The 14,143-nt window shown below is 38.4% G+C and overlaps 1 protein-coding gene across 2 annotated transcripts in view; it reads right to left on the reverse strand.

The window, feature by feature from the left end:
• Positions 1-7,083: 7,083 nt before the first annotated feature.
• The window catches only part of LOC133018517 (junctophilin-1-like), a 35,854-nt gene continuing 28,794 nt past the window's right edge, over positions 7,084-14,143 (reverse strand). Inside the window, exons 3-6 of one of the 2 annotated variants that reach the window (XM_061084892.1) lie at positions 12,542-12,660; positions 11,178-11,447; positions 8,962-9,383; positions 7,084-7,164 (exon numbers count right to left, since the gene is read on the reverse strand). In XM_061084892.1, coding sequence (XP_060940875.1) covers positions 7,084-7,164; positions 8,962-9,383; positions 11,178-11,447; positions 12,542-12,660 — 892 coding nt within the window. Of the gene's footprint in view, positions 7,165-8,961; positions 9,396-11,177; positions 11,448-12,541; positions 12,661-14,143 lie in introns of both variants that reach the window. The other variant, XM_061084890.1, reaches the window with a different exon arrangement.

Consider the following 14,143-nt stretch of genomic DNA (forward strand, 5'->3'; position numbering starts at 1 on the left):
TGTTTCCCAATTGTCACACAACTGCATACACTGATAACAGTCAAGCATTCGATGCTACACCCTTACTGTTCAGGCTACTCCTTTTTCACTACAGTACACGAATTCAAGTAAAACTCCAAGTAAGATTCCAACACATAATCAACCAAAGTTTTGCACATTAACTTTGTCTCTATTCATCAATTCGGCAACTCACAAGACTTTAATTTACTGTATTCTGTATTGTGATAAGACCTGATGTAAAGTGTTTGTGCCATCATTTATAGGGTTCACCCTGACGAGCAGAAAGTACATACTTTTTCCCCATCAAATTTGGTTGTGAAAATGAATAGGAACGAATACAGTCAGCTGCTGCACCAAGTATAATGCAGAACAATAGCTCACTGGAGTCTCTTTACCCCTCACACATAGCTTCTCATAGCATTAGCAAACCTATAAGCATATGACATTGTACATTTACAGCATTCAATTCTCTGCAGTGACACAACTCAAGGGCCAATTGACTATATTTAGAGCTGATCAAGATATTGAGGACTGTAATGTTATCTACTACACAACAGCAGGACTGTGGCGACACTGGTACTGACACTGCTGGTCTACGACATAGCTGTGACTTTCACAAAAAGTCAGTAATGTTCTTTGTTGCACTTATGCTGCACTTGGTGGAGGTCAGATTCCCTGTTCTCTGTCAAACAATATGAAGCCATTGAGCTGGGCCTCCCGCAGTCACTGCTTTCATGGTAAGAATGGAGCTCCTTCATTGGTGCTAGTGTATTTTTATGTTCAATATTTTAAGTTTTTCTACTTAATATTATTTTCACTTTTTTTTCTCACTGTTTGGTTTGGTTTAGGCAGCAAAACGGTTTTGTTAGGTTTATTTCAAAATACTGACAAAGTATATACATTCAGTAAAATGTGGCGGGTGATTGGGTTAAACACATGAACCTTGGAGATTTGGGTTTGATTGCATCAAACTTCTTATTTTCACTCTTTCCCTGCTTTGGTTTGGACAACAAAACTACTGAACTAAGTTTCCATATTATAAAAAAAACGTTATGCTTAATCCAGCCATCAGGGTGGAAACATATTTAAGACAATGTTTTTCTTTCCCAACTGTAAACTTCATTAAAATTTCAAATGTTTCTATCTAAAACTTTCATCAAAAAATACAGATACATATTTTAAATGACATCATGCACATTAAGAGGGGTTAATAGTTCATTTTAAAACAAGCATTCACACACCAGCAGTTATGAATACATTCAGAACATATGAAGTATATCACCGATCTTAGAGACACTGTTGGCATCAAAGCCCAGACTGTTTAAAAGTTAGCAGACAAAAACTGAAACCTAATGTCACAGTCTGCTTCTACAGTGTAAAATCATACCGTAGGGCATTCATCATTTAAATAAAACTGGAACAAACAGCTGCTGTACTATTTCAACAGTCACTGGTACTCCAGCCGATAATGGCGAACAACAGCAGCACAGTTATCTGAAACCAATGCATACCCTGAAGTAACTCAGAATCTTCATCCTGCCAGTTCAAATTCAAACAGGATACCACATACAACAGAGCAGAGAGCTCTACATCATCCAACCAATGTTCAAATGTCATCGTTATCTAAATATGAATGATAAACCACCCAATTACTCTACAGAACAAAATCCTAAATGCATTAGTCAAAGGTTTGTAATATACCAGCTGTACACCGTATGATATTGAAAGTCTTGGGGGCAAGGAAACGCCTCCTATCATGCTTTATTTTCCACATTATTTTCCATTTCTTCATTTTTTCCAGTTATTATTAAATAACTTTATGGCAAATAATTGTAACTAACAAAAACCCACAAGATAAAATGTTTGTTTTAAGTATACTGAACAATAGTGGAAACGTTTATCACAAGTCCACAGTTAAACAGATTAGTACCACGCTTTCATGTTGAGTAAATATTAAAAATCAATTCTTCACCTGCATCAAATAGAGGTTGTAGACAAATGACAATTACTATTCAGCTTAATCAGCAAACTAACTTGATTAAAGCTGCAATCACATGTTTTCACATTAAAATAAATATGTATAAATAAATAAATAATGTATAGATTCTGAGTGATGCCTCTAAGCTAAGGATTCTTTTGATGGTCTCTGTTATTAAAACCACAGGTCTCTGTGCTAGTTGTTTAGTTTTGCACAAATGAATGGCAAAACACTTGGTACAAAAAACTCTGAAAGTTCAGAGAATCAACAAGGTTGATAAAACTAGGATGATAAACGAAATGTAGCCTATCAGCAAACCTCAGCGGAGAAAAAAACATCTAACTGACTCCAGTCTGGTCATTCCTCAGTAGTAGGAGTAAAGCTCTGCTGTGTCTCTTTGCACATTCATAACAGTGCAAATATGGTCACACGCAGTCTTCATCTCACTTCATTTTACAACTCCAAACAAGACTTATGTATGTTACTGCCTGGTGTCTGTGTCCAGCAGCAAGAATGGGACAGACCTCTCACAAGACTGAGTCGATTTTTACCCTTGACAGAAAATTCAGACCAAAGCAGATCTGAAACACTTTTGAGTTTAGGTAGAACACAAGTATACAACCAAATCCACAGATTCTCATCGTGAGGTGCTTCAATCACCTTACAATCTAAGTTTTGTTCATTTTCCACTGTCTAATTCTTAGAAGATGTACAGAAGAAATGACAACAGCTTCGGAATAACTGTTGATTCACATTTCCTCATGTACTATACTAAGTGAAACAGCTTCACTGCAGTCACTAACACAAATCCACACTGCATTCCTACCAGGAATTCAGTTCATAGTTGAACATTTATTTATATTACTCACGCCTGAAATTAGAACTAGATGAATTTCACTCATTAAGGTATTAAGAGTCTTAAATTGAAATATAAATGTATTAAACTGTACTAACCCTCATTCATTTATTATAAAATTCCTTAGAAAACAGAGGGGCACATACAGCTGTCAAACGCCACACTGTTATAAACAGGATACACCAGCCAGGGTTAAATTAAGCTCAGGAGGGATGAAGACTGTGCCAAAAGATATTAAAACACAGAAACATGAAGTCCTGGTTGAGCAATAATTACAAGTGAAGACAGACACAAACAGTAATTGTATCAAAAGCAATCTTTCATTCATCCATTCCAAAAATGAAAGACAGCGAATAATATTCAATTTTCGGAACTGCAATTATCCCTTTAAAAACTATGATGTTGTAGTCATGTTTTCGTCTGTTCATTTCGGAATAAAAGTCCTCTGATCATCTTATGTGCACCTGATGTGGTATAGAATATGGCAGGCAGGCACTGAGAGACCCACAGAAAGATAAAAACAGATATGAACAGATCGATACACAGACTTATAGAAATGGAGTCACTCTCCCAGGACTAGGCAGAGCTAGATTCAGCCAAGCGCTTCACATTTCTGCCCGGACCCTTCTCACCCACCAGCACGTCACTCTGTAAAACGGTAAGACAGCTGTCGGATTCCATCAGCTCAAAGTGCATCTCCGAACATTTCCAGTCCACCATCGGCCAGCGTGCACACCCACGTTCACAAACAGACACGCGCACAAACACACACACAGCCAGCAGAAGCAGATAGGAAAACATGTAAAGTACACTGAGAAACACAGAAGCCTGGTTTCCATCCAGCAGTTATGTGTAGATATCTACATAACAGGAGAGTTGATTCTGAGCAAAAAAGGTAGAAAAAAATCTACACAAAATGCTTCATGCTCACTACAAGCAGAACATGCTTTTCTTCAACAACACACCATGTAGCATTGATTGATGCAATGATAAAGGCTTGGCGTAACTGACCTGGTCAATAGTTGAATTAAAGTGTACTACAGTTCATTAATTTTTATTGTGATGTATCTGACAGCCTGTTTTCTCTCTCAAGTGTAGGTGTCCTGCATGATGGTAGATAAATAAAATAGAAACATAACATATGACCAACATGAGAACAACAGTTACCAATAATCAACCTAATCAACACAGTGAAGATGCTCTCAGTTCTTCTGGAGGATCATTTAGGAAACAAATGTGTTCAATGCAGCTGGACTAGGCACAAATGTTTTATTGCAGCATTTCAATACTTCCATATTTGCTGAACAGCTGGATGGAAATGGAGCTAGAGAAAGTGAAGCACACATTTATAGGCAGTATAGATGCCAGGCATTATACTCGCTCTAATCCGCTCTACCCTCCAGGTCTCCTGTTATTTCTAAGCCTGTTAGATAATCCATAGTTGGGGCTAAAGGGCCCATTTCCAACCAGCAACTGCTTGCTTCAACTTTCACTACACTCTGGAGTGGAGTCCCAAATCCTCGCCAGTCCAATCAGGTTGGACTCGGGCACTAAACACAGTCATTCAGTCCATCCAGAGAGAGAGGGCTGGGTGGGGTGTAGGGTGGTGGTGAAGGAGGTTTCACCCCCCCCCCCCTCTCTTGCTTTCTTCTCCATGTGTTTTTCTGCTCCACTTCTTCTCTTCCTCCGTCTTCTTCACTAGTCTATTTTCAGACCTCCGTTCTGCCCGTGTTTGCTGTTCTGAACGTTGTTGTTTATTTGAAAGGCCCCTGTGGCTGTTGGAGGGTTAGCAGCTCGGCGACTAGTTTGGCTGAGTCCACTGCAGGGTCAGAAAAGTTGAGGGTTAGGCAAACCTGGTAATATGGTGAATGTTATTCACATACTAGGTTTGCAGCCATACTGAGACTAGGCAAGTATATTAAAATAACCTGCTGTGAAAGAGAATCATAATTCTTCAGATAAAAAAACCTTGAATCTTAAAAGGAGAACAACAACTTATTTAGTTGTTTAGTTGTGGGTAGGTGAAGGTAATAGATCAGTGAAGTAACACCTCAGAAATTATAGTGAAACAAAAAACACTATGTAATTTTTTACAAAACACATTATAGGCACATTGTGGCCAAAATAATAAATTCAGTAGAATGGGGCTTATATTAAAAACAGACCTTCACTTTCAACTCACAGAGTCAGTTAACTGCTGAATATCTCCTCAGAATAGCAACTTTCCAATCATAGCTTAAAAGCTGTGTCTTGTCCTGTCAAGCTCTGGATTTCTCTGCATGCATGTTACAACAGTAAAAGCAGATGTACTATTTTCTCCAACAACCACAACAAACTATTGGAAGGAATTAGGCTGACAAATTAATTAGTGTGTTGACCTGAAAACATCAGCATTTCTGGTAAATATCGTATTATCTACAGTAGTATCCAAGCATTACATCAAAGGTTTGGAGTTAAAACACCCTTAAGTATGTTTGTGGGCCCTGAATAAAACATCCACTGTGTAGGATCTCTCCACTGTATGGCAGTTGCCTCTGGATACCACAAGCATTTAAGTTAAGCAAGTGCTGATCTTAGTCCTTTTTTCTTTTAAGACGAAGTGTTTGAAAATCGAAATCTATGTAATGTAAACACATCAAAACAGGCTTATGTTAAAATTAAATAATATTTAGATCTTACATGTTTCCCATACTTGTGTTACACTAATTAGCTCTATGCTGCAATACAATAACAATGCACATTCTTTGTCTTACGTGTTACATATTGTTACCTAGTGAGAAGGATTAAATACATTTAAAAAACGATTAATTAACCTTTTTTTCTTTTAAATCTTTAAAATTTCAAATCATTTCAGTTGACGAAGTGCCTGATAGATTGTTTATGTAACCCAATAATGTAAGTTATGTAACATTATTAAACTTATTTGCGTACTTGCCAGCATGCATTGCATTAAGTAGGGTTGAAGTCAACCAAAAATAATCTTAGTCCACTGAAACATGACCTACTCTTCAACAATCACTGATCTGCTTATTGTCTAAAATAACTATATCAGCCAAAGTGCATTAGGTGCACTCCACTTAGTCGCCTTGTTAATCAAAATAAATTATGATTACACATTTATAATTGTGTAAGTATTGGCTGCATATTCAAATAATTTCACCAAATATATTAAAATGGCAGTTCTGATACTCTTGTGCTTAAACCATCAAAGCTGAAACTCAGAGATGATAGAACATCTTAACACAGAAAGGTTATCCCACTGTTTTTAGATGATGTGTCATGTTGGTTGTTGAGCTGTGATATGAAAAGTTTTACACTCACAATTTGTTTCATTACAAAATGCAACCACACGTTTCACTTCTGTTATCCATCGCTTAGAAAAGTCTGAGGTAATGTTCAGTAAATGTTTAATAAATTAAACCTAGTTATTAGGTTGGGCCAGTCCAAAGTAGTGAACCTCCATCTTGAATACTGGGAGATTAACGATCTAAAGCTTTTCTCTGTGTTAATATGACAATTGTCTGACCAATAAGAATTTGGTTGGACAAGAAAATGCACAAATCAACCAGTTGAACATGGGATGAAAGCTCAAGCATTAAGGTTAAATTCTTAAGAAATTGTTGTTTAACTTAAATCAAAAACTGTTTAGGGAAACACAGAATGGTTATGGTGCATATCCCTCAAGCGGTCCCTGGTATGATGCCTGGGTATCTAGACCATTTAATATGCATCTCACACCCACTCTCACCCAATTTTCTGTCTCGTATTCAAAAATGTACAGACAGATCTGTACTTAGGCACTTCCTGTAGCCATCAAAAACTGTAACATGGGCATGAGTGAAAATAATAACTGATTTAAATGGATTCTGTATTTGAAACTTGCCTCTCCTTTGTGTTGCATAACTCGGGACAGGACAAACAGATCCTATTCAACCACATATCAATCAGTGCCTGGCTCACGCACCATCCAGTTCCACAGGAGAGTCATAAAGCCACTTTAGTTCATGTGCATCACCCCTTTAGAATGGATGATGATGCAGGTTTGTCATGTATCCAGAGATTTACTGGTGTGTTAGTGAAAATATAAATTAAGGTCTAGTAAATATGTCTTTGAATGAGTTAGATTAGAAAAATGAATGTAACCTTAATTTATCAACAGTCTAATATATGTATTATAAACGGAAGACCAATAGTTTCAGATACTTTTTGAAAATAGTTGATATCAGTTCTTACCTGAGTTAAGATTTGGTCAGGTGAGGAAATGGACAAAAATTATTGCTAGACCTACATTCAACAGCATCACAAGAGCCACCAAGATGGAGTTAGGGCCCTGTGGAAAACACAAGAAAAGTTGACATTATGTTGTCTGAATACATTTGCATAAAAGTCCATCGAACCCCTGCAGCAAACTGATATTACAAATAAGCCTTTATTCAAATGGTAATGTACTGATAACATTTATATATTTTATTTTACAAACTTAGAAAATAAGAAAACATTTAAGAACATTTGTGGCATGTCCAAAAGGGGCAAAAAGTATCAGAACTTCATTAACTTGTTAGATTCTGACTCATTAGGACTTGAGAGGCAGGTCAAGAGCTGTTATTCGCATTTGTCAAGTGCTTCACTGTGCGAATTATTATTTAGAAATTATAGTTAAGGGAAACTGTGGAGGACAAGACAAGATCTGGAAGACCAACAAGATAAATCTGCAGGTCTGCTGGACGGAAAGACAAACCCAACACGACTGCAGTCACCTCATCGCAAAAGTCAATGTCCGAAGTCTGCAGAGCGACATCTGGATACACCAGTGTGGTTTAAGAAACAGGTGCTGTGGACAGATGAAGCTAAAACTGAGCTTTCTGACCACAAACCCACAGACCAAAGTGAAGAAAACATTATGAACTTAAAGTGATCTGCAGGAGTGAAAATTCCAAAATCAATAATACGATGGGGTTACTAAATACTGAATTCATAGGCTGACTTGATTTTGTGCTTCAAATAATTGAGTGCTACAGAACACAACTGCACATGAGCTTAAGGATTTCAGGATTTTCTGTTGGAGAGCAGGATTGGTTCCATCAATGATGGCATGTCATCCAGGTCCTGAAGCAACAAAGCAGCAGCATCCCCTCACACCTGACCGTTGGTATGATGTATTTTTTGTGGAATGCTGTGCAATCCGAAAAAGTGCTTTTTACGTTTGATTAATCGGTCCAAGGTATGTTATCTTAAATGTCTTGGGGTCATCAAGATGTTTTAATGCAAATGTGAGAAAAAAACCTTAGTATTCTCTTCGGTCAACAGTGGTTTGTACTTTGCAACCGCCCAGTGTCTTTATTATTGTGGAATCATGACCGGTGACCTCCTGGTGACCTTCTGGATGCTCTTGGAGGAATAGGCCAGTCACTGGGTAGGTTCACCACTATTCCATGTTTTTTCCATCTGTACATCATAGCTCTCACCCGGATTACCAGAGGTTTGGCAAAGGCTTTGTGACCCTTACCAGACTGACAGATTTCAAAGACTTTGTTTTGCATCTGTTCTTGAATTTCCTTAGTTCCCTGCCTCATATAAGCCAAAATCACAGTTTTTATTTAAGTAACATTTACATTGAACAAATCTGGCAGTAATCAGGCCTGGGTGTGACTAGTTACAGTGAACCCAATTAACAATTAAATTTGGTTAACTGCTTGATTTAGAGACTGATGGGGTTATTACCTTCATGTTGGGCCAAGTAGATTTTTTCCTTCAATAAATGAAATAATCACTTAAAAGCTAAATTTAGTTTTTCCTTGGCTTATATTACATGTAATGATAACAGAATCTGAAATCTGAAATAGATAAGTGTGACAATTATACAAACATAATAGACATTAGGGGGGAAATACTTTTTTCACAGCACTGTATAGGTTGCTTGTTTTTTTTTATAAACTGCCAGTTTGTAGAAACTAATCTCAGTCTCAATTGATATCACAATGTCCCAACACTGAGAGGTTAGGTAGCCTACTTCCTGAGTGACTATGTTGTACAAGCTTGCCAGTCCATGTGCCATGAGGGAGCAGCTTGGGATTGATGGGAAAAAAATGTTAGAATCTAAATCAAACATTACGGTTATCTAACTCACCGACTCCTCCTCTACAATTTCAGGAGCAATTTCCATGCTGGCTTTCTTGGTTTCTGCAAGGCTCCTTGGTTTGGTTGATTCCAGTCTTTTTGGCTTTAGAAGTTCTGGTGCCTTGGTGCTCTCTTTTGGGGGAGCTGGTGAAGGACTCTGGGCTGGCAGGGATTTTAGTGCTGGTGTCTGAATCTGTTTGGCAGTTGGTGGCAACTGAGCAAGGCTTGATGGGTGAAGGTCATCCTCTACACCAATTGGATCATCGGGTGGTGGACTCTTGACATCTGCCTTGACATAGTAACCATGGTACTGGGAGTGAATCTGCCCATTGCTGGGGTAAATGCTGGTGGCTGCTGTGGTAACAGCTGGTTTGACTACTGTAGGAGCCTCCTGTTGCCTCCCTTCCTGTCTGAGAGAAAGTTTTGATGCAGCTTTTGTTAAGCCTGCCGAGTAGAGGGAAGGAAAAGAGAAGAGAGCTAGTTAAACAAAGAAGCAGTACATGTATTTGTTGTGTTATCCATTAATCAAGGGACCTTTGGTTCCACCTACAGCTACGTTTGTCTGACTCTGGGTTAAGAGGTTGAACCCCAAGATTCTCCTGATTGTCAGACTCTTCCATTGCCTATAGTGTTGCTGTTTGCACCGACACACGTATGCCAAGTGTACGTGAGTGATCACGTGATATGCATTTGCAATATGGAATGTTCATATGAACAGGGATTAAAGCTGATGCGGAACCAAATTGCTAGTGTGGACAGGAATCTAGTTTAGTTTAATATATTTTGAAAGCCACATTTTCAAATCCAAATGTAGTAGTATGGATAGAACCTAAGCTCTTTCTGAGAAACAGTCCCACCCCTTGCAGTACAACCCAAACTGTCTGAAGGAGAGGTATTGCAGGTCTTTCCTTCCTGCCGCTGTTAAGACTGTTGAACCAACCCTGCTCCCAACAGACTACACATACCCTAAATATAATTATTATAACTAATTAAATTGTGCAATGATCATTTTTCTATCCGTGCAATTCCAATATCATATATGTGCAATACTGCTACGCTGTTTATATGTTGTTTACATTGTATGTATTTCAATTTTCTATAGTTCCTTTTGAATATATTATATTTTTTACTTATTCATGACCTTTATTAAGTGTCTATTCTACTATTCCATTTTTGCAGCTGTTACATGGTGAATTTCCCCATAAAGGCACTAATCATAGACTGTCTTGACTTGTCTTATCACATCGGTGGTTATGTGTGAGCTGGTGTGAGGAGGAAGTTGATTGTCTGTAGTTAATCAGATTTTTGGGATTGGATTTCTTTTTTTTGATGATAAGGACTATGAACCTGACAGTGAGTAAGTGACTGACAAGACCCAATCAGGAAGAGAGCGTAGGCATCTGTCATTATTCCAATAGTCTCTGGTGAAGTGTGGACATCAGATGCAAACCAAACAAAATATCAGTGTGGAAGTTGCCTATATCTATAAAGGCAGTGTGCTGAAAGCATCTCATTAGTCTCTACACAGGAGTGCTTCAGCTACAGTACTGTAGTGCTGTCAGTTGTCCTCAGAGCCCAGAGACATGTGTTACAGCAGGGGTGTCCAAACTCCGGCCCGCGGGCCAACTGTGGCCCGCCATCTATTTTTAATTGGCCAGCATCAAAAAATTTTAAAAATAATAATAATAATAGTAAAAAAAAATTTAAAAAAATTTAAACTAACAATTTAGTAGCACTTTGTAGTTTTGCTTTATTTTTGAAGAAATTTTACTTTCTTGATTCTTGTTGTTCTGGGTTTGTACCCTCGGGTTGAATGCACTTATTGTAAGTCGCATTGGATAAAAGCGTCAGCTGAATTAATGTAAAGTAATGTAATGGACTATGGCCCACTGTATTGCACTTCTCAGTTAAGACAACAGGAGGCGCCCAACTAGCGACGCGATTGAGGCGCACTCCAGGGCAAGGGGGCGTGGCGGAGTGAGTGGCCCAGACCTTCGTATTGTTTTCTGTATGTGGCCCTCGGGATAAAAAGTTTGTAAACCCCTGTGTTACAGTATCACTCACGAGGTTGCCACCTAAATCATTTCTGCTGCTACAACTATCGCTGCTGCCAAACAATTTAGCCACACCTCCAGTATGATCCCACACAACACAGTGTGCAAGAGGTCTTCGAGGCCTAGACACCAAATATAAATCCTTTACTTTACAATAACCCAAGTTCCTCACCTGCTGTCAAAGACTCAGCTGCAGGGGTTTTGTTCTCTTTCCCAGCAGGCTTTGCAGGGGTGTTGGTTTTACTGCTAAAAAAGGTCTTCTTGACAACAGCCGGTGAAGGAGTGGGGCTGGGGCCTGGGCTCGGAGATGGAGACTGGTTGGGTGTTGTTCCTTTCCGGTAGAAATGGGGGCTCCCTGATGGAGATTTTTCTTTCTTGTCTTCCACAGGAACCTCTTTTACCTCTACTGGCTCATTGTACTTCTGTCGTACGTAGTCAGGGCCTGGAACAAATGAGAGAAGAATTACTAAAGCAGGTTATTTCTGACAGCCAAAGAGCTCAGCATTTAAGGCTGATTCTGGTTTATTACACATTTTCTTTTTGTGGTTCTATGTATCAAGTCTACCTGATCGAAAACAATGTGCTCATCAATGTAGATTTGGGAACAAGGCATCATTGTTTCAACAAAGTCCGACTGTCCAGAAACATGTGCAGTCAGACGATCAGACAGATTGTAAACAAAGTAAATGTACAGATTACTGATAATCTAAACCATTCTGAGGGTTAACACACCAGACATGTCAGTAATAATTCATAATGTCACAGGTTACTATGAATAAATTCAGATGACTTGGAGGTTTTACGCATACGCCCCTGTCTATTTCAGAAGTAAAAAAATAAGAGATACAATATTATATTCTTCATCACAATATAATATTGCTTTTATTACAGTATTTTTGTTGATTGCTGATGATGATATAATAAGCTTTTTATAATCATTGATCTACACCCAATCTATCCTTACTGTTAAAAGGAGTTTTTTCACAAATTTCTAAAAAATTTAAGACTAAAATCACTTATTTACAAAAGTGTTAAGAAGTATTATTCAATACTTTGTAGAAGCCCCTATGGCAGCAGGTACAGTTTCCAGTCAAAGGGCAATTCTATTAAAGATTTGCAGTTCTGGATTGGAAGGAAAGTGTCTATCAACGGAAATCTTCAGTCTTACTTCATTTCAGTGAACCTGTACCCATGTGACTGAGGCACTTCCTCTCATCTATACTGGGGAGGCAGGTCATAGTATGAACAGACAGCATGTGTCATGTGACAGCCTTCAGGTTTTATGTGGACGGCACTAGGGACTGCACTCATGTGAAGCCTACCGTGGGATTGAGCTCATTCCTGTAACCATCGCTTTTTTTCAGGTGAAAGTTACAGGAGAGCATATATGCAGACTCTTTCCTGGACGAAAATTAGGCAGGGGTGGTATAATTCGGTAATAGTGATCAAGTAGTCTGCTTACAGTGTTTATTTTGGGTCTTCACACATGTTTGGATTGTAAAGTTTTTCTCCATGCTATCACTGCTTCAACTGTACCTGGCTGATGGAAGCTTGGGGAGAGCTCTCTGGCCACAGCTCTGGCAATATCTGAATCCTGACTGGCTGAATGTGCAGCCTGATCTGCAGTCTCTGCTTTGGCACGAGCATGGGACGTCCTGCAGAAATACAGAAATATACAAACTCAACAAGTAACACAGTTACACTATAACACCACTGATGTAGGATTCATTAAAATTGACAGAGATTATTAATCTCACTATATTGCTGCAGTGTTTACTATAGAGCCCAGTAATAGCTGACCATTACAAGTGAATGCTGCAACCAGAACTTCTATTAATTTTTACCAACACAATAAAATACTGTCACTTTAAAAATAAAACAAACAAACACATAACCACTAAGACAGAGGGTAGTTTACTTTCTTATTTTATAGTTTTTAATGCTAGGCTATAAGCTTCTGAAACAGACGATTGTACAACATCCTTAGGTGTCTCCAGTGCAGCTGAGTGTTGAGCTGACTGTGCGGTCAGGAGAGAAGCTAGGATTTTATAACTAAGCATTGACCAGGAGGCTCACGTTGACTTCTTCTGGCTGTGAGGAAATGTCATGTTTAAATATCAGTCACACATGATGAACTAGAATGGCATACCATCACTGAGGCCAAAATATTTCCTCTAAATATGGCAGATTATATTTCTCAAAGAGAGGATTTATTCATTTGGATATCATTGAAATTATCAAAAAAACTCCCCCTTTCCCAATGTTATAGAAAGTGGAAAGAAATTTCTGGCTCGACCCTTTTGAGAGGACCTGCGCCAAAATCAAATGGGTTCTTCTAGGCCTATACACCCGCCTTCCTCAGTCTCAAAATAATATGCTGCATATTTTTTCCGTAATCCTGCTAACAGTCAGAAAAATGACAATGAAAACATAACCTGTGTTACAAATGGAACAATACAAGTGAATAAGGCATTCATCAAATATTTTTCAGTCTGTATTTCCCACTCACAGTTTTCTCTGTATGTGATTAGTTTTTTCTTGGTTAGGTTTCTTTTGAAATAGAAAAAATACAAGCAAACCATAATGCATCAGGACAAACCATGTGAGACCATGAGATGTGTCCAGGGATGGGAATTCAAAAAAAAAAAATTACGCAAACTAAACGCTGAGCAATAAAAACATCATTCAAAACTCTATTTTAAAGATGTATGGAATGCAGCACACGCTGCACGTTGAATTTCAACCCTCCACTGTGCATTTCTCCATCACATGCGCAGTGCATTCTTCCATCATAGGGCTGTGCAATTAATTGAAATCTTGTATGGGAACTAGGGCTGGGCAAGTTAACTCGTTTTAATCGAGTTAACTCATCACTTATTTAACTCAGACAATTATTGTATCTCGCATTAACTCAGGTTTGATTATTTATTGTTTTATTGGGAAAGTCAGGCTTTTATTTTGTGAAAGTCTGTTGCGGAACCGGAAAAAAGAAAATAATTAGCGGATAAACAACCATGGATAAGGGTTACGGAGCTTTTACATGGCCATTTTCATTTTAAAGTTCTTCCAGACGGCGGAGTCAACAGAACCAAAGTTATTTGTAATCACTGCCAAGGTGAATTTTCTTATCACCGGAGT

The sequence above is a fragment of the Limanda limanda genome, chromosome 13 (genome assembly GCF_963576545.1).
Source record: "Limanda limanda chromosome 13, fLimLim1.1, whole genome shotgun sequence".
Classification (NCBI taxonomy): domain Eukaryota; kingdom Metazoa; phylum Chordata; class Actinopteri; order Pleuronectiformes; family Pleuronectidae; genus Limanda; species Limanda limanda.